The sequence below is a fragment of the Musa acuminata genome, chromosome BXJ1-6 (assembly GCF_036884655.1).
Source record: "Musa acuminata AAA Group cultivar baxijiao chromosome BXJ1-6, Cavendish_Baxijiao_AAA, whole genome shotgun sequence".
NCBI lineage: Eukaryota > Viridiplantae > Streptophyta > Magnoliopsida > Zingiberales > Musaceae > Musa > Musa acuminata.
Window position 1 is genome coordinate 5,653,363 of NC_088332.1, and position 18,745 is coordinate 5,672,107.

General features: G+C 46.2%; 3 protein-coding genes and 1 pseudogene across 8 annotated transcripts; 2 read left to right on the plus strand and 2 right to left on the minus strand.

Annotated features, from left to right (window-relative positions):
• The first annotated feature begins 2,720 nt into the window (after nt 1-2,720).
• Nucleotides 2,721-4,358, plus strand: LOC135677656 (aldehyde oxidase GLOX-like). The gene has a single exon (XM_065190027.1). The coding sequence runs from the start codon at nt 2,724-2,726 to the stop codon at nt 4,356-4,358; it is 1,635 nt and encodes a 544-aa protein (XP_065046099.1). The 5' UTR covers nt 2,721-2,723.
• Nucleotides 4,359-5,535: 1,177 nt separating this feature from the next.
• On the minus strand, nt 5,536-6,760 carry LOC103974980 (geranylgeranyl pyrophosphate synthase 7, chloroplastic-like; annotated as a pseudogene).
• A 1,919-nt stretch (nt 6,761-8,679) lies between these two features.
• On the minus strand, nt 8,680-13,106 carry LOC135675822 (eukaryotic translation initiation factor 3 subunit F-like). Of its 4 annotated transcripts, none has more exons than XM_065186381.1 (7): nt 12,825-13,106; nt 12,063-12,142; nt 10,917-11,185; nt 9,821-9,942; nt 9,635-9,748; nt 9,472-9,552; nt 8,680-8,900 (listed from the first exon to the last, which is right to left on the minus strand). In XM_065186381.1, the coding sequence occupies exons 1-7, from the start codon at nt 13,029-13,031 to the stop codon at nt 8,862-8,864; spliced, it is 912 nt and encodes a 303-aa protein (XP_065042453.1). In that variant the 5' UTR covers nt 13,032-13,106; the 3' UTR covers nt 8,680-8,861. The 4 variants fall into 4 exon arrangements, with proteins under 4 accessions (XP_065042453.1, XP_065042455.1, XP_065042456.1 ...); XM_065186383.1 differs by having other exon boundaries at nt 9,436-9,552; XM_065186384.1 differs by having other exon boundaries at nt 8,680-8,903; nt 9,436-9,552.
• Nucleotides 13,107-13,853: 747 nt separating this feature from the next.
• LOC103987016 (14-3-3-like protein) lies at nt 13,854-18,363 on the plus strand. 3 transcript variants are annotated; one of them, XM_009405191.3, is made up of 6 exons: nt 13,854-13,980; nt 14,336-14,772; nt 14,892-14,970; nt 15,501-15,623; nt 17,889-18,005; nt 18,088-18,363. In XM_009405191.3, the coding sequence occupies exons 2-6, from the start codon at nt 14,366-14,368 to the stop codon at nt 18,145-18,147; spliced, it is 786 nt and encodes a 261-aa protein (XP_009403466.1). In that variant the 5' UTR covers nt 13,854-13,980; nt 14,336-14,365; the 3' UTR covers nt 18,148-18,363. The 3 variants fall into 3 exon arrangements, with proteins under 3 accessions (XP_009403466.1, XP_009403467.1, XP_018683831.1); XM_009405192.3 differs by lacking the exon at nt 13,854-13,980 and adding an exon at nt 14,004-14,105; XM_018828286.2 differs by lacking the exon at nt 13,854-13,980 and adding an exon at nt 14,044-14,184.
• The last annotated feature ends 382 nt before the right edge of the window (nt 18,364-18,745 follow it).

Consider the following 18,745-nt stretch of genomic DNA (forward strand, 5'->3'; position numbering starts at 1 on the left):
GTCACGACGGCGCCCTAGTCGACTCGACACCCGCGTCATCCGAGGCCTTTCAGGACCTCGCCCGTCAAGTCTGAGCTCTGATGGGTATGGTGCAAACCATTATCCCGCTCGTTTCTCATCTGGCGCACCCGCCTGCGATCGAACCACTACGACAACGCAAGGCGCCCGTTCGGGCCCACACGACACTTCTGGAGCCCCTCGCTTCGCCTCGGGTCCGACCGGCCCCACTCGGGTATCCAGTGATGGCAAACCCGAGCGGTCGCCCGGAACCCGAGGCATTCTCTTCGGATTCTATGGACTCCCTACGAGCCCAGCTATGCTTTGTCGGTCAGCGGCTCGACGAAGTGGGAAAGGAGGTTCGCAGGTCAAAGGGAGAGCTCGGGGAGGACGCACACCAAGGGTCTCCGTTCGCGCCCGAAATACAAGATCAAACAGTCCCCCCGGACTTCCAGCTCCTCTCTCTGGACGCTTACGATGGCTCCACCGACCGAGCGGACCATATAGCTGCTTTTCGCGCCCAAATGACACTATACGGAACCTCTGATGCCCTGATGTGCAGAGCCTTTCCCACCACTCTGAGAGGGCTAGCCCACGCGTGGTATGGCAGCTTGAAGACCGGAACGATCGCTTCCTTCGACCAGCTCGTCAAGGACTTCGAGCTCCACTTCGTGGCCTATGCACGGCCGAAATCGTCAATGGCACTGCTCATCGGACTCAAACAGAGGGAGGACGAGCCCCTCTCACATTTTTGTGGATCGCTTTGCCACGCAAATCTGGGGTTTGTCGGACACTCATCCCTCTCTGTTAGTGCAGGCATTTATAATGGGCCTGCGATCTTTTAGATTCCTCTGGTCCCTCGTGGAGCGACCCCCCACCACGGTGCCAGAGATGCTCTAGCGGGCTAACCAGTACATCGCGACGGAGGCCTGGGCGCCCGTAAGGAGAAGGGACGACTTTCGGCAGCGGGCTCCATAGAAGGGGTCAAGCACCCGCGGTGGCTATCCGATGTAGTCCTCATGAAAAGAAATCTAAGCCCTACCTTAGTCTCTTCCAAGCGAAGGTTCAGTATCTACCTGACTACCTCCCGGCTTGCGGTTAGCCTCGGCCTAAACCCTTCTGAATCTACACGGCCCGGCCATAGACTACCCGAGTCTACCTCAGCGCGGCCTGCCCGCCTGAGCCGTATCCCTCGATCGTAGACCACCCGAGTCTACCTCAGCGCGGCCTGCCCGCCTGAGCCGTATCCCTCGATCGTAGACCACCCGAGTCTACCTCAGGGCGGCCTGCCCGTCGGAGCCGTGTCCCTCGGATTGCCCGCTTGAGCCGTGTCCCTCGGCCTGAGTCACGTCCCTCGGCCGCGTGTTGCCCGAGACCAAGCCTGTGCGGCCTGCCCGCTAGCGTCGTGCTCCTCGGCCGCATGTTGCTCGAGACCATGCCTGCGCGACCTGCCCGCCTGCGTCGTACTCCTCGGCCGCATGATGCTCGAGACCACGCCTGCACGGCCTGCTCGCCTGCGTCGTACTCCTCGGCTCCATGCTCCCCGAGACACCCGCACGGCCAGCCCACCTGCGTCGTGCTCCTCGGCCCCATGCCCCGAGACACACCTGCGCGGCCAACCCTCCTGCGTCGTGCTCCTCGGCTCCATGCTTTCCGAGACACCTGCGCGGCCAGCCCGCCTGCGTCGTGCTCCTCGGCTCCATGCTTTTCGAAACACTTGCGCGGCCAGCCCGCCTGCGTCGTGCTCCTCGACTCCATGCTTCCCGAGACACACCTGCGCGGCCAGCCCGTCAGCGTCGTGCTCCTCGGCCGCATGTTGCCCGAGACCACGCTTGTGCGGCCTGCCCGCCTGCGTCATGCTCCTCGGCCGCGTGTTGCTCGAGACCACACCTGCGCGGCCAGCCCACCTGCATCGTGCTCCTCGGCTCCTCGGCTCCATGCCCCCCGAGACACTCCTATGTGGCCAACCCGCCTGCGTCGTGCTCCTCGGCCCCAAGCTCCCTGAGTCACGCTTGCGTGGCCAGCCCGCTTGAAAGCTGAAGCCATGCCTCGGACTCCCATTACAACGACCGACGCATAGCTTCTTTCCGGGGGAGAATATGATGAGGATAGTAATTATGATAAGACTCAGCTGACGTTAGATGACGCCTCACGCCTCGATCGACACGACAGCACTTAGTCAATACAGGCCGGAATGCCGACTGAGGCACATTAACACCCTGCTCAAGCTCCGTTCTTCACGCCATGCCAACACAAGTGTCAGACGCTACCAGCTTGCCCCCTGCAAGCGGGCGGCTCAGGAAGCAGTAAGCTTCCCCATAAATACCCTCTCGTTCATCAGGAGAGGGAGGAGAGAAGGGGAGAAGGAAACAGACACACAAAAAAGATTTCTTCATCTAAAACCCCCTTCACATCATCTGACTTGATCGTCGGAGGGTTCGGGCCGAGCACTCCGGCCTGACCTTTGTGCAGGTGCGAAGCCGAAGGTCCCCGCCGGACGCGCAAGCGAGGAGTTCCTACCCGGAGGAAAAGGCGACCCCGTCCCGATCGGACACCGCACCCGACCACCTCGGCAGGCTCGAGGAACGCCCCAGGGAGATCCCCGTCGTCCGGACCCGAACCGAATCGCGTCGACCCCAAGGCCACGACTCAAGGCTGTTTCCCACAACACCTCCCCATGAGCTCTATAAATGACAGGAGTGCACAGCGGTACTGGCGGATCAGCAATGACATCAATCATGGACCACACTAAGCTCATCTTCCTCCTCCTGGAAACTGTGGTGGCTGCCACTGCCGCCGGTGGTGGGCAATGGGCGCTCCTCCAGCGCAGCATCGGCGTCTCCGCCATGCACATGCAGCTCTTGCACAACGACCGCGTCGTCGTCTTCGACCGCACCGACTTCGGCCCCTCCAACCTCTCCCTTCCCGTCGGCAAATGCCGCAACGACCCCGACGAGAAGGCTCTCCGGGTCGACTGCACCGCGCATTCCGTCGAGTACGACGTGGCCGCCAACACCTTCCGCCCGCTCATGCTCTTGACCGACGCCTGGTGCTCCTCCGGCACCGTCGCCCCGGACGGCACCCTCGTCCAGACCGGCGGCTTCAACGACGGCGAGCGCGCCTCTCGCACGTTCCGCCCCTGCGACGACTGCCGCTGCAACTGGGTCGAGGTCCCACAGGCTCTCGCCGTACGCCGGTGGTACGCCACCAACCAGATCCTCCCTGACGGCCGGGCGATCGTCGTCGGAGGCCGACGCCAATTCAACTACGAGTTCTATCCCAAATCGCCGGATGCTTCCGACCTGCGCACCATTGCTTTACCCTTCCTCCGAGACACCAGGGACGCCGTAGAGAACAATCTCTATCCGTTCGTCCACCTCAACATCGACGGCAACCTCTTCGTTTTCGCCAACAACCGTGCCATCCTGCTCGACTACACGAAGAACACCGTGGTGAAGACTTACCCGAAAATGCCCGGCGGCGAACCCAGGAACTACCCGAGCACCGGATCGTCGGTTCTGCTGCCGCTGAAACCGTCGCCGAAGGAGGCCGAGGTGTTGATATGCGGCGGAGCACCGATGGGTTCGTACGTGCAAGCGTTGCAGAGCAGGGGCTTCGTTCGGGCGCTGGACACGTGTGGGAGGATTAAGATCACGGAAGCCGCCGCGTCCTGGTCCATGGAGACGATGCCCGTGCCGAGGGTCATGGGGGACATGGTGCTGCTGCCCAGCGGCGAAGTACTTATGATCAACGGCGCGGCGGCAGGGACCGCCGGGTGGGAGCTCGCCCGGGACCCGGTGCTGACGCCCGTCGTCTACCGCCCCGAGAGGCCCGCCGGCGCCCGTTTCGACATCCAGAGCCCCTCCACGACGCCCCGCCTCTACCATTCCACCGCGGTACTGCTGCGCGACGGCAGGGTGCTCGTCGGCGGGAGCAACCCCAACGTCAACTACAACTTCTCCGGCGTCGAGTTCCCGACCGAGCTCAGCTTGGAGGCCTTCTCTCCAGCCTACCTGAGCCCAGCGCACTCGGCACGACGGCCGCGTATCGTCACCTCGCCATCTCCGCTTCGGCTGAGCTACGGGAAACGATTCAGCTTACAGTTCACGGCCGGGGCGGTGGGCGACGAAGGAGTCCGGGTGACGATGGTTGCGCCGTCCTTCGCGACGCACTCGTTCTCGATGAACCAGAGGCTGCTTGTTCTGGAGACGGAGGCGGCGGCGAAGGCGGCCGACAGCGGCACCTATCAAGTGATGGCGATGGCGCCGGCATCGGCCATTTTGGCGCCTTCAGGGTATTATATGGTGTTCGTGGTGAACGGTGGGGTGCCGAGCGAGAGCAATTGGGCCCATATACAGTGATGTATAGGGCATCTTGTGAAGGAGTGTTTTGGAGTGGAAACGACATGGAAGGCATCAACCGAGCAGCCCAATGCTGTCATCTTCTCGTGGTGTTTGTGTTGGTGGCTCTTTGCACATCGGTTGGAAGACCGCTGCAGCATTGGAGGCCGACATTGTTGATCGTCATCCACCGTAATTACGTATTATTAATTATAATTAATTATTTTTCATATTTAAATCTATACTTTAAAGATTAATTAAAATTTTTATATTTATAAAAATAAATTATTAAGATTCCTTATACGAGATTAAAAAATAATTTTATAAATTAAATATTTTACTTTCATAAGTATAAAGATCAATATAACTTTTGAAAAATATAAGATTGAGATACTAAATATAAAAAATAACTTATAATTAGTATGAATTTGATTTTCTAAAAAAAAATATATCACATCACCTTCACATTCCTTTTCAAAACTTGGTTTTATCCTAAAATTTTAGGAAAAAAAAATAGAAGAAGCAAAAAGTAACTTTAATTTACAGTGTCTTAGATTTACCTAAAAACTACTATTTATAATAGCAAAAAAAAATTATAATTTTTAAATATAAAAAATAATAATTGATAACCCCACAAACCTTCTCATTACTTACTGATGAGGATAGTAATTAGGATAAGACTCGGCTGACGTCATATGATGCCTCACACAACAACACCTGGTCAATATAGACCGAAACGTCGACTGAGGCGCATTAACATCCTGCCAAAGCTCAATTCTTCACGCCACGCCAACACAAAGTCAGACGCTACCAGCCTGCCCCCCTGCAAGCGGGCAGCTCAGGAAGCAGTAAGCTTCTCTATAAATACCCTTTCGTTCATCAGAGAGAGAGAGGGAGAGACAGACACACAAAAACACTTCTTCATATGAAACCCCCTCCACATCTGCTAACTTGATCGTCGGAGGGGTCGGGCCGAGCATCCCGGCCCGACCTTTGTGCAGGTGCGAAGCCGAAGGTCCCCACCGGACGCGTAAGCGAGGAGTTCATGCCCGGAGGAGACGGCCACACCGTCTCGATCGGACGCCGCACCTGACCGCCTCAGCGGGCTCGAGGAACGTCCTAGGGAGATCCCCGTCGTCCGGACCCGAACCGAGCCGCGTCGGCCCCGAGGCCACGGCTCAAAGTTGTTTCCCACAACAAATACTAAAAACCCAATCGCTTATTTATTTATCTTAATCTAAATCACAACAAATATCATCTTTTATTACGTCAAACCATAACTATTTAAATTAACTATTTGCGATAGAAGGTTCGGACGTACACAATCCCTTCGTTGTATCGTAAACGTGGCATCGATGTGACAGTATCCGCCTCAGTTGTGCCGGTTGGCTATGTCGTGGGCGAGATGATAGAGCGGCGCGGCACGGAGGCGTTCGAACCCCGCGAGTTCGTCCATCGCCTTGCGCATCAGCGTCTGCGCGAACTCCCGGGCCTTGTCGAGGCCAAGCAGCTTGGGGTACGTTGTCTTGTCTCTCGCCTGGTCCTTCCCCGCCGTCTGCCGAGCTCCTCCGACGTCTTCGTTACGTCCAGGATGTCGTCCACCACCTGGAAGAGCAGCCCGACGCAGCGCGCGTATCTCCGGATTCTCTCCACCTCGGCGTCTCCACCGCCGCCCACGATGGCCCCGCACACGGCCGCCGCTTCGAGAAGCCGCGCCGTCTTGTGGGTGTGGATGTACTCCAGCACCTCGAGGTCCACCTCCTTCCCCTCGCTCGCGATATCAACGATCTGGCCCCCGACTAGCCCCTGCGACCCCACGGTGGACCCGAGCTCCGAGACAGCCCAGAGGACCCTCTCGGCCGGCACGCCGGTGGTGCGCGCCGCGACGTGCTCGAAAGCCAGGGAGAGGAGGGCGTCGCCGGCGAGGATGGCGGTGTCCTCGCCGAAGGCTCGGTGGTTGGTGGGCTGGCCCCGGCGAAGGTCGTCGTTGTCCATGCAGGGGAGGTCGTCGTGGATGAGGGACATGGCGTGGATCATCTCGGTGGCGCAAGCCACTGGGACCGCGACTCTCTCGTCGCCGCCCACGAGCTCGCAAGAGGCGAGGGCGAGGATGGGGCGGACGCGCTTGCCGCCGGCGAGGAGGGTGTAGCGCATGGACTCGTGGATCTTATGGGGGTAGCGGAGGGGAACGGCCATGTCCAGGGCCTCGTTCACCAGCCGGGCCTTTTCGGCCATGTACTCCTTCAAGTTGAACGTCTCGATTCCCGCACCCATGTCCTTCTTGTTGAGTCCGATGTCCGGCCGGGCGGGAACGCATCTCACCTCGACGAATCGGCGAGTCGCAGACATATGACCATTCCTCACACCGGGCTTCAGGAGGGGGTTGCCAAGGAGACAAGGCATAGTGTTGGCCATATCCCCTGTGCGTGTGTGTGTGTGTGCGCGAGAGAGAGAGAGAGAGAGATGTTACTCGCGGTGTAAGAGCTGCGGAGGTTCTACTGGTAAATAGAAGGGACTATCTATAAAGGATAACGGACGACTTGAAACGGGGAACGTTGACTATTGGAACTTTCAAGATGTGTGCCTCACGAGGACACTACAATGCATAATACGTGTTAAAAGAGGATGTTTATAACTTGGTATCGGCTACTTTATTGAATTATGTGAGAGTCTTGGATACATGCTATGGCTATGGTTGCATGTGTATTCACGTGAATATTAGATTCGGAGTTAATTCGCCGTGAAAAGATGCGATAGTGAGAGAAACGGGCGATACGAGTGTTGTGCCTCAATATTCATGTGTATTCAAGATGATGTTTATAATTCACGTTTCATATCAGTGTTCTACTTTGACCATCCATCTATCGTTCATTTGACAAAACGTGGATTACGAGTGTTGTGCCTCAATCTGAATGTAGGGCTCAAAGAGATAACTAAGAATGTTGTACGATTCTGTTTAAATGGTGATGATGTAATGGTCATCGGTGATGTTCGAATCAATCTGACTCAGTTTAAGATATTATGTATAATAAATTTGATAGGACTAAATGATAGATTCGGATATCCGTTGAATAGTTGATATGTACCAAAATTATGATTGAATAGTATCTAACAAGATTTGTGTGATAGAAAACAAGAGTTTGAATAGACAGATGATCTATGTTGACACGATTTAGTATGATACGAATCAAGGTCTGTCATACCGAAGCGTACCGGACGGTACATACCGGTCCCGATACGCGGACTATTCGGTACCGCTACAGTAATATAATAGTTTACTGTAGCACTGTAGTAGTGCTATAATACTATACTGTAATATTATTACAATATAAAAATAAAATAAAATTGTTCGGCACACTTTGATGTATCGCCCGCGATACGACGAACCTTGATATGAATAGTTGATAAGTACAAAAATCATTCTCCACGGTTGGCTGTGTCACCTCGTGTTAAGACTGAGTTAATCGCACTGGCCTCGTCAACCTATGAGGGTATCCATCTGTCTCTGCAACACCCTGTGGAAATGATAGTGCCAGAAGCGAGCGAGCGAGCATAGCAAGTAGTGGCGGGTAGAAGAGAAAGATGTTCTCAATCTCGATAAGTGAGGTGATTGATTCCCTCGTTGACTTGTAATTGGAGGATCGCTAGAGGAAGGACAAGCGAATGGTGTTGCCTACCACTCACTAGTACTTCGCATTCATGGTGATTCGCACGCGTTGACTTCTTGTCGCAGGTGGATGCCTACCTCACATGGTGGCTTCAAGGAAAAAACCATGAACAGTGAGAAGAAAAACTCGGTGATCCTAAATGCACCACTGCCATTCCTAATTTCCGCCATAGAAACCATGGGAAACTTAAGGTTTTGAATCATATGTGTTCTTCTGTTTTCACGACATCAATCCGACAAACATGAACGTGCAAGCATATCAACATGAGACTGATTATTTTGAATCATATATCGGACCTTTTTACTTCCGCCAGCAAAGACTGGAAGATTTTATATGAACACTCCACGACCATCTCACTGCTCCTTCACCCTGCAGGCAACTACGACAGCCACAGATGAAACGTCGGCTAGTTGTGCAAAGGGTTTGGCCCTGTCGGAACAAGTCGTTTCTCCACGCCACACCGGGGATCGATCTCGCCACCATCAACCGCCGGTGGCGAATCCCGGCCATGACTGTGACTGACATTTTGATGAAGTCTTGCATGAGGAGACGCAGAGAGATCAGCCTTCGTCGATAGTAGTATCTTCCTGGGGACCGAGGAAGGATGCTGGCTCCGACCGCATAGTAGTAGCAGCAGCAGCAGCAGAGTGAGCCATAAGAAAAGGAGGGATCTCTTCATGGCAGCGGCGGACTGACGGAATGAGAGAGATCGATCATAAATGGCAGCCGAGCGGAGCCAATCCGTTTGTTGAGTTCGTTGCTGTTATTGCGGGGAGGAGGAAGATTCCTTGACCGTGAAAGACGGCACAAGCAGCAGACGACGACGAGTGCGATAAGCAATGGCTTTGTTTACAGATCATGTGGAGATCGACATTGTTGTTTGCTGGCCATCTGTCTGCTAAAGGACAGGGACGACGTGAGTTTGATCAGCATATATGCGCAGGGAACCAAAACAAGCACTAGAAAGAAGGAAACAAGATTGCGAAAAGAGATCCACAGAAACTTTTGATGAAATCTTGAAGACACAAGGATGTTGAAAAAATAGAAACTTGTAGCAAAAGTGAGAACAATACTCGAAAGAAGGAAACAAGATTGTGAAAAGAGATCCACAGAAACTTGATGAAATCTTGAAGACACAAGGATGATGAAAAAAGAGAAATTTGTAGCAAAAATGAGAACAATAAGAGGGCAGTCGTAGAAAAATTTGGATCAACAAAACGAATGACAAAGTCTAGAAATTCAATGGAAAACACTTGAACCTAATTGGGAACAGAACCATTGGGTCGATCTTCTTCATGGCTAAGAGGTGGTGTTAAAGTAGATGAATTTTTATTGAAGATAATCAACAACAGAGAGCTATCCATATCCAAAACTTGAACAGAATATGAAAAATGGCCCAAATGTAACTCTACGCTATTGATCATAATTACTCGGTGAAATAGCAGCTTCTTTGCACATCACAGGACCTGAGCAGCTGTGTTCAGCTTTTCTGCGATGCCCAGTTGTGCCCGAATGAGGCTTGACAAGTAAACCAATGCAAGGTTGTCCTGTAACAAAGGGAAAAGGGTGCATATTAGCAACAAAGAAAGCTGCTGCAGATGAGCATTACAGATGGAAACAAGCATTCACCTGAACTCTGTCATTGAAGACCTTGTCAAAAGCTCTCGGAGACATTTTTGGAACTGAAGCCAAGGTGTCAGAAAGAAATCTCCCGATATCGTTATCCGGGTTCACCCGTCCTTCCTGATAAATCATGGAACACTTTCAGTCTTGGAGCAGGAAATCGAAAGGTAAAAGGACCATGGAGAGCCATACCACAACATCATCAACATATTTGTAAGCATCATCAATCAGAGCATATAATCTCTCCATTGAGGCTTCCATTCCTTCCAAGTCATTGGGGAGCTTGTCAACAGCAGTTTTCTTAAAGATGTCAACTGTCATGGTCGGAAAAAAAAAAAACAAAAAAACAAAGCAGTTGGTTTGCATCATACTTTGACCCTCCCTAGAGCATTAGCTCATACATCGGACCATCTTTTTCTTAGCTAATTTGCAGCATATTAACTATAGTAAAACTAATTGTAATTTCTCGACATTAATTTGAAAAACGAAACTACAAGAAATACATCGCCTATAGTTAATATAAGAATATATAAAGCTAAAACCTCAAAGGTAAATTAAATTTGGTCGATAATGCAGAATGAAAACATCACATTTATTAAAAAAAATGCTTAGCTTGTAAAGGAAATCATATGAATGAAGCTAACTAATTAAACTTCAATATGCAAAATATTTACTAAGGGCTTGCAGAGGCATACATGCAGGGATGCTGCAGCACATTATTATCAATCAAAAAGAGATGAAAGAAAAGATAATTACCGAACTCAACCACAATTAATTCTAGCATCTTTTGAGGTCAAGTCCACTGCCATATGATTTGCATTGATGCACTAGTTCAAAAAGCATATGTATGTGTGTGTGCACGTAAGTATGTAAAAATATATAAATTAGTCTACAGAAGATGTAGCTGACCAAAAAATTTGACCAGGCAGAGACTAGATGTCTTTAATTTTATCTTTAAGTGAAAACAAACATGATATCAATGAACCTATTCGTAGAAAATAAATCTTAGATTAAAAACAACTTAAACCCCTCAATTTTAATCTAGCCTGCATGAATTTACCATTAATATTACAAAATGATTTACCAAAAGTTAAGACATTCCATTAACAGCCTGTCATAAACAGACTTTTGGCCAAACAAAGGTTTTGAAACATAAAAAAAGGCCTACCAGAGAAAGTGCATCAACAGAGATAAAAGGCCTATCCTCTTAGTTCCGGAACATAAGTTTGTATGAAAAACAATAACAAGAAAAGTGGAATGTCAAGAGTATTCCAAGTGAAAGTCTTACATCCAACTCGCTCGGCTTCAATCATCCTCAAATCAAGAGGAATTTCTTGAAATTGTGCTGCAAGTGATCTATCCCCAAGAGACAAATTAACAGACATATAAGCTTTTATGGAAGCCTCTCCATTGCTGAATACAGTGTCAACAGTAAGATGAACAGGTGGAACAGAATTCTGTGCTTCCCTGATATCTTTTGTGGAATCTTTAAGTTCTTTTACATAGAAGTCATGTATTAATGCACTCCCACCAGAAACACCAAAGCCAGTTGAATACCTGCACGAGGTACATTATCAATGTATATCAGCATGTGCTTTTCAGGATATAAACAAACATGACAATATTATCAGCAACTTGAAAGTTAACACCCACAAAGTATCTACTATAAAGGAGAAAGTATAAGATGCAAATTGATGAAAGTGTGGGCCAAATCAATGGAAGTCCTCTAGAGATCAAATCTTAGCTAATTTACAATTAAAGGTGATGAGATTGGAAGAGAGAAGACAGAAAATCCACTTCAAAAAAGAAAAAGGAACAACTGACAACTTGCTGATGTAAACTTAAAGAAATAAGTGAATATTCAAGCTATATAATCATTGTATTCACCACCATTGCCAAAGAAAAATGTCTCTGTATATGTCAACCACCAAGTTACAAATGTGATTCTGGGAACTAAAAAAAACACTTATCAACCAAGATTAATTCAGTGAGTGTGCTAGTTCAAGATAGCAAATACTTCACAAAACCCAAACCATTAGCAACCAATATGCTACCCTTGGGTACTACTGTAAATTGCCACCTTGAATAATTTTTGGAAGCAAAATTAATTGCATAATAAGCATGTTTTAAATTAATGTAGCAATAACAAAGTCATAAACATGTAAGCCAAGATAAACAGAGGATAAAAGAAATTATTGCCACCCATTTGATTAAAAATGCCAACCCAAACACTTTATTACTGATAGAAAGTAAATCTTCTAACAACATATTTACCGACAGATGAAAAAAGACCGAGAGACACCAAAAAAATCATTGTAAAATATACAAAAGTACAAGGACATATCGAATGCAGCTGTGTGAAATATTTAAATATACATATACAACAAAAAAATGCAGAAAAACCAAGGCAATTCCAAAATATTGAGGTACTTACCATCCAACTAGTACTTCCTTGGGATTCACTTTTAGGTGGGACATATACATGTTGCGATGGTACTCAACATCCAGTGCAACCTAAGCATGTGGCAACATTAAATATAAACACAGAATAACAGAAATGTGCCAATGCACTGCAAATTCTTAGACAGTATCAACATACTGATAAATATCAGAAATCAAGTTGAAATAACACAAAGCTATTATAACCACCGTACCATATCATTTAAATTCCAATCAAAGCTAGACTAACCTTGTGGAAATCGTGATAATTTAGAGCAGCACCAAAACAAATATTCTGCTTTTCATTATTGTGATATCGATAAAATAAATGTGCTGTTCATAGACTACCAAGACTACTTCAGAATTTCAACTACAAAATTCACCTACCCTGAGAAGAGTTTCCCTAAAAAAATTTATTAAAACCTAGTAAAATTATGAATTTCTTGAAAGAAAAATATTTAAGTTTGACGAAAGGAGATTAAAACATCAAGAGGCCCAACTACAAAACTATAAAAATATTTAGCAGATATATTATAAATATAGTTCAGAGAATAATATTGTCTGATGATGGATGTTTCTTCAAGAACAGATGACCACAACATATTGGAGAGCTTATACTGGGGATGTAATGGAGCATACGATGCTTAACCACCAAGGTGCATAACATGTGATGATCCTTACTGAAGGTTAATGATGTAATGAGATGCATAGGTGAACCGAGGATGGGAGAAAGACCCCGTCACAGACCGCGACTGACCTGGTCGGCAGACTCGTTGTGGGGGACGGCGTAGGAGTTCTTGATCTCAACGACGCCACCGGAGACGGTGCCGAGGAGGGTTCCAATGACGCGGTCGGCCTGGTCGGGGCGCCGGACGTAGCAGTCGCAGATGCTGAAGAGGACGACCGGGTGCAACCTCGCCGACACGACCGGAGACGACGGCGGGAAGAACTGCAGCACCGCCATGAAGTCGGGACGCGGCAAGCCTAGGGTTTTCTGAAGCGGGATGACGTCTGAAGCACGCCCCTCGTCTTAGTGAGGTAATACGCTCGGCTCCTACTAAAGATTCTGGGCCGGTCTGGATTAAACCGGGCCTCATTGAACCAAGGCAGACCGAGCCGAGCGGGTCCTTTGATCTCGGATGACGCACGTAACGATATTGACCAAACTTACGAAGACGTTACTGCACGTACCCACAAACTTCACCAACACCCGACTAACTCTGTAGGCATCTAATCTTCAGTCGACACTTTTACCCATCTTCGGACCCCATTCCGTCCTAAAGCAATGCGTGCTTCCCCGTTTAAGTGGGTCATAAGATTAAATCTAATATTCTATCATCCTCTGAGAGGAGATGTTTTCGGGGTGGACCCATCGTTGTTATCGTGCGGGGCCCACCGATGCCAACGTCATCGGTCCACGCTTACACGATCTGAGAAGGAACAATTTGAAAAGGTGAGATTGACTCAGGCCGGTCCGGGATCGATGACGTCATCAGAAGCCGGGCAGATCCTGTTCCTCGCCTCGGGCGAGACAGGGGATCCTCGGCCCGCCCTTTCTCTCCGGCCGCATGACGCGGGCTGTCGGTCAATTTGGCAGCTCCGCATCGGCCTGCTCGAGTGGGGCCGCATTCCGCGTGGTCGTCGTGGCGTGTTGCGTCCACCTCCTTCCGAGTCTCCGCATTTCCACGGTCTCTTTCCACACCGGATCATCCGTCACTCGTGCTTACCAGAATTTTCATTGGCCAAATTCATGTGGGCCTCACAATTACAAAGGTGGATGACGACGGGTCCACGAGAATCAGGTAGGAGAGTATTAGTCTCTTTCATATCGCCGCACCTGTCTCACCCTAAATAACCCGGAAGGCGATGGCCAGGGAGACAGAGGAACCCTAAGCATCTCGTTTCGGTGAAGGGTACGTCTCTTCTCGCCGTTGTTTCTTTAGATTCCGCCGTGTGTCGCCGATATAAGACTCGAACAGTTTCTTCATCTGCGGAAATTCTTGTGATGATGCATTTCGGCATATGATATCTAATCTAGGTTTTGATTTCTCTATGTTGTTTCATGAGTGCTTTCTTCGTTGAGTTCCTAGATCGAGTCACTAGGAACGAAGCGACGGGTAATTTTGAACAGTTTGATCGGGGAATTTTAAGATCCCTTCTGATTGATGGATATTGTGGAAATTGTTCTGTGCGAACTTTTTTCCTTTGTAGTGTTCTCTTAATTTGGGGCCTAATATTCTTGATGTCGATCTGTTCATGCTTCGCCAGAGAGGGATTTCTTGGTAGAGATCTAACAAAATGCCTCCGGTGGAGTCGCCCCGCGAGGAGAATGTGTACATGGCCAAGCTGGCGGAGCAGGCGGAGCGGTACGAGGAGATGGTGGAGTTCATGGAGAAGGTGGTGAAGACCATCAACGGGCAGGAGCTCACCGTGGAGGAGCGCAACCTCCTCTCCGTGGCCTACAAGAACGTGATTGGAGCTCGCCGCGCGTCCTGGCGGATCATCTCCTCCATCGAGCAGAAGGAGGAGAGCCGCGGCAACGAAGATCACGTCGCCTTGATCAAGGAGTACAGTGGAAAGGTCGAGGCCGAGCTCAGCAAGATCTGCGATGGGATCCTGAAGCTGCTTGATTCCCACCTCACCCCTTCCGCCACCAGTGCAGAGTCCAAGGTGTTTTACCTTAAGATGAAGGGTGACTACCACAGGTTAGCTGATGTATATTTCTCCCAGAAAAAGAATGTAGTTGTACTAAAAATGAAGAATAAATTTGTGTATACTACAACTGGATTTGATTAACTATGATACTCTTTGGTGTTGTGCTTAGGTACCTTGCGGAATTCAAGACTGGAGCTGAGAGGAAAGAAGCAGCTGAAAGCACTCTTTTGGCATACAAATCTGCGCAGGTGTGTAACTTTTATTTATTAATCAATCTTCTTTTGATTCTGTCTTTTCCCATCTTTGTTTTGAAATAACTCCTCGCAATGCTGAGAATATGCATTTCCTTTCAAGAATTGAATTATTATTCGAGGTAGATCAAGGAAAGAACGAAAGGATTTTGAGTCCATGATTCAAGCTTCGGATCTTTTATTTTGTGCAATAGCATTATATCACATTCAGTATTATCGATTTCAGACAAAAAAGGGGTCTGTTTACAGAAGAAGCATGGCTTTCGATCTTTATTTACTGCTTATGTTTATCTTTATTTTCAGGCATTGCTTTGATCTCCTTCTTTTCAGTAATTTTCTTGATTTGGTAAAAAACTTTTTCTTCTGTAGATATCATATAAATATGTGGATGTAATACTGATCATTGTAAAGATCATTTTTCATGTTTTGCAAATTCATTACTGGAAAATTATCCTTTCTGTCTCTTTTACAAGTCAGTTTTGTAAACTTTGCTTCAATTTTTGTACATTTGGCAAAACTTGCAACAGGATATTGCTTTAGCTGAACTGGCTTCCACTCATCCTATAAGACTGGGGCTAGCACTCAACTTCTCTGTGTTCTATTACGAGATTCTTAACTCTCCAGACCGAGCTTGCAGCCTTGCCAAGCAGGTTTATCTCACAGATCCCACGTGTCTTTTATTCAGAGCAATGTTATGTTCGATTGACATTCTACAACCATTTATTGCATTGCTGACTTGTATTTTCATCAGCATGTCAAATCTGAAAATAATTACTTTTATGAGGTGCATGAATTGCACTTCATCACTGTAATGGTGACGTTGCTAAATAATCTTCAACAACAACAGTCATGATAAATTGATAAATTTATCATATGACGATGCCTTTGTTTGACACACTGAGTATAATATGATAAATTTGGTCAGTCAAATAATAAAGGGTGAAGTTAGAATTAGTTGGTGTTTATAAATGAGACAAAAGAAGAGTTTTAGTTTAACAACTTTATACAATTTATTCCACTTTGTGCCATTTTAGATTTATGATAATTTTATTTATTAGATGTATTATATTGGTTTTGATGTATACTCTGAATTTGGAGATTGCTTGTAAAGCTTTGTCATGCCAATACTTCAGAGTTTAGAATATAATATTGGGTGTTCAATACATTAGCATACTTGCATTGAACCTGAAATAGGAGATGATTTCATTATTCTGCCAAAGAGTTTGGTGAAGCATTTTGTTAATTTATCTTTATTATTCTATAATAATAAACAAATAATTTTTTTTTATAATTTACTGTTACAAGGAAACTTGATATTCTGAAAGGGAAACAACCAACAAATCTCTACATATGAAATTGTTTTGGACTTTTTCTAATTATGGCAGGTGAGGCTAACTATTCAGATGATCTATATGCAAAATTGATGAACCCTGATATTTCTGTATTCATGTTTCTAGGGAGCTAATTCAGGTGAACATCTCGATAGGGTTGGTTTTTATTAGTGGTCAATTAGTCATAAATTCATACAGTATTTTGAGATTCTATATACATCAGATATGATGCTTAAGATCCCATTGGTTGGTTCTAAGTGTCTTCTTAAGAAGTTAGCATTCATGTAACACCCTGATTAATCTCACATTGGAAGTTGACAAGATTAAGATTGACTTATAAAGGTCTAATATATATATTATTATCAATTTTAGCCTAAGCATTTTGATAAATGGTTTGAGTTTAATAAAGTTGATAGGTCAGTTAGTCCATTAGACTTAGTTGTGATAATTAATATGGCTTCCAATATCATCCAGTCAATAAAAGCCTACAAAATGCTTTGTGATAAGAGTTTTCTACTTTGGAAATGATACTTGTTCCACTTACATGAGTAGGTTAATAGTTGTTGATATCTTTCCTTTTTATGGTTTTGATCGATACAATGACTGTCTGATTGGTTGTCAGACTAGGGCTTGTTCATTGTTATTTTAAAGGTATGATTTTACGAAGTCAGATATTTGACATTACTGTGAAAGGCTGCAGATCTTTTGTCCTCTCTGTTCCCTAAATTCAATGTATCATTGCTGCTGTCGTGTCATATGTTAGGGTCGAAAAAATGTCCCATGTGAATCTGACCATGGTTGTAAGCTCCATTTATGGCAGGATGGAATTCCATTGCAAAGCCCATGAATAGAATCCATTAATTCAAACGGTACCATGTTTCCTAGAAGGTTCCTCACTGAGAAACTTCCAAAAGTTTGGTAATTAATGAAGCAAAGTGAACAAACCATGATGAGTCTATTTGGTATGTCTCAGCAAATAGTTGATTTGGTGTGTGATTGATGGAGCTTATTTTTGTTTAGTAGACCTGCAAATACTCTAATCAACTTGTTGCACTTTCTATTTTATATGTTGATTCCAAGCATTGTTTATTTGGCCAGCAAACTACAGACTACGTGTGGTCCTGTTACTGATTAATTAATAAATTGTGGAACTTTGGATTGTTACTTGTAGTTTGGCATGCTAATGGACAGATAACCAAAAAGCACATATAAACAATGGGATCACTAACCAATAGAAAAGGTTGGTAGAAAAAGAGTCAAGTAAGATTGTGGTGATAATTCATCAGGTCATCTCACTTGTGTTTTGAGTCGTTCCAAGTTGACTTTAAGCTGTGTTTTGCCAAACAAATGCTGCTTAATCTGACAAGACTTTTGTCTCTTTTTTCATCTTCTTTATCTATACATTTTAGAAGTCAATCTAGAAAGCTAGATCGCTTGATGAAATTTGTTTCTATCTGGGTTTTCGAAGACATGATTGATGATGGTTTGTTCATCGTTTACCAGTCCAGTGGTTTGATTTGATTGACTCAACCGGAGAATCTTTTGGTTCACTTCTTGAAACTTTGAAGTTGGTGTCAATTGCAGGCATTTGATGAAGCAATCTCTGAACTTGATACCTTGGGTGAAGAATCATACAAGGACAGTACTTTGATTATGCAGCTTCTCCGAGATAACTTGACATTGTGGACATCTGATATTACGGTTGGTTTACTTACACGTTTGGTGGCACTGTTATCTTTTGTCATTCTATTACCTTTATCATCTAACTAATGTTGCCTGACAGGAGGATGGAGCTGATGAGATCAACGAAGCCCCAAAGAAGGAATCAGAAGAGGGCCAGTGATCATGAAATTGTCACTTTCTCATGCTGATGCAGGATCCACCTTTCAAGTAGTAGTGAGAATGTTGTGCTTGTTGATTGTCCTCCCTTCTTTTGCATTGTGGGCAACGTAAAGCAACTATTACTTCATAGATTGGATTTTTGTATATCTCCATTTTGATTGTTTTAATGGAAGATCCTTAAGATGGGACAAAAAAAATGATTGTGGATGGTTAATCATCGACAACATGTTAATTTTAAGGAAAATGCAGGTGGGCCAAAAGGTGTCTTGCATTATGATTTGAGTGTTACCGGTGAGCTGGATGATATGCACCGACAACCGGGAATCTGACCGACGATCTCCTTGGTTCCATGGCAGACTTAGGTGAGCAAAGTATATTTGGATCTTTCTTCATATATTTTATTTTGACATGCCTAAATGTTTGCTAACGGAATGGTTTATTCTATTATTCTAGAATAATTCTTTGGTCTGAGACTCGATGAGGCAATTATTATTATTATTATTATTATTATTATTATTATTATTATTATTATTATTATTATTATTTTGATATGTAATTATTCTATTATTTCAGAATAATTCTTTGGTCTGAGATTAGAT

What these genes read in the sequence shown, in the direction of transcription:
- LOC135677656 (XM_065190027.1), top strand. Translation starts at nt 2,724, where the DNA reads ATGACATCAATCATGGACCACACTAAGCTCATCTTCCTCCTCCTGGAA.
- LOC135675822 (XM_065186381.1), bottom strand. Translation starts at nt 13,031, where the DNA reads ATGGCGGTGCTGCAGTTCTTCCCGCCGTCGTCTCCGGTCGTGTCGGCG. An exon ending in TGAAGCCGAGCGAGTTGGAT is followed by an intron (nt 9,943 to 10,916) that starts GTAAGACTTTCA and finishes CGACCATGACAG; the next exon opens with TTGACATCTTTAAGAAAACT. An exon ending in AGCTGAACACAGCTGCTCAG is followed by an intron (nt 8,901 to 9,471) that starts GTCCTGTGATGT and finishes GTCCTTTAGCAG; the next exon opens with ACAGATGGCCAGCAAACAAC.
- LOC103987016 (XM_009405191.3), top strand. Translation starts at nt 14,366, where the DNA reads ATGCCTCCGGTGGAGTCGCCCCGCGAGGAGAATGTGTACATGGCCAAG. An exon ending in ATGAAGGGTGACTACCACAG is followed by an intron (nt 14,773 to 14,891) that starts GTTAGCTGATGT and finishes TGTTGTGCTTAG; the next exon opens with GTACCTTGCGGAATTCAAGA. An exon ending in CTTGCAGCCTTGCCAAGCAG is followed by an intron (nt 15,624 to 17,888) that starts GTTTATCTCACA and finishes TGTCAATTGCAG; the next exon opens with GCATTTGATGAAGCAATCTC.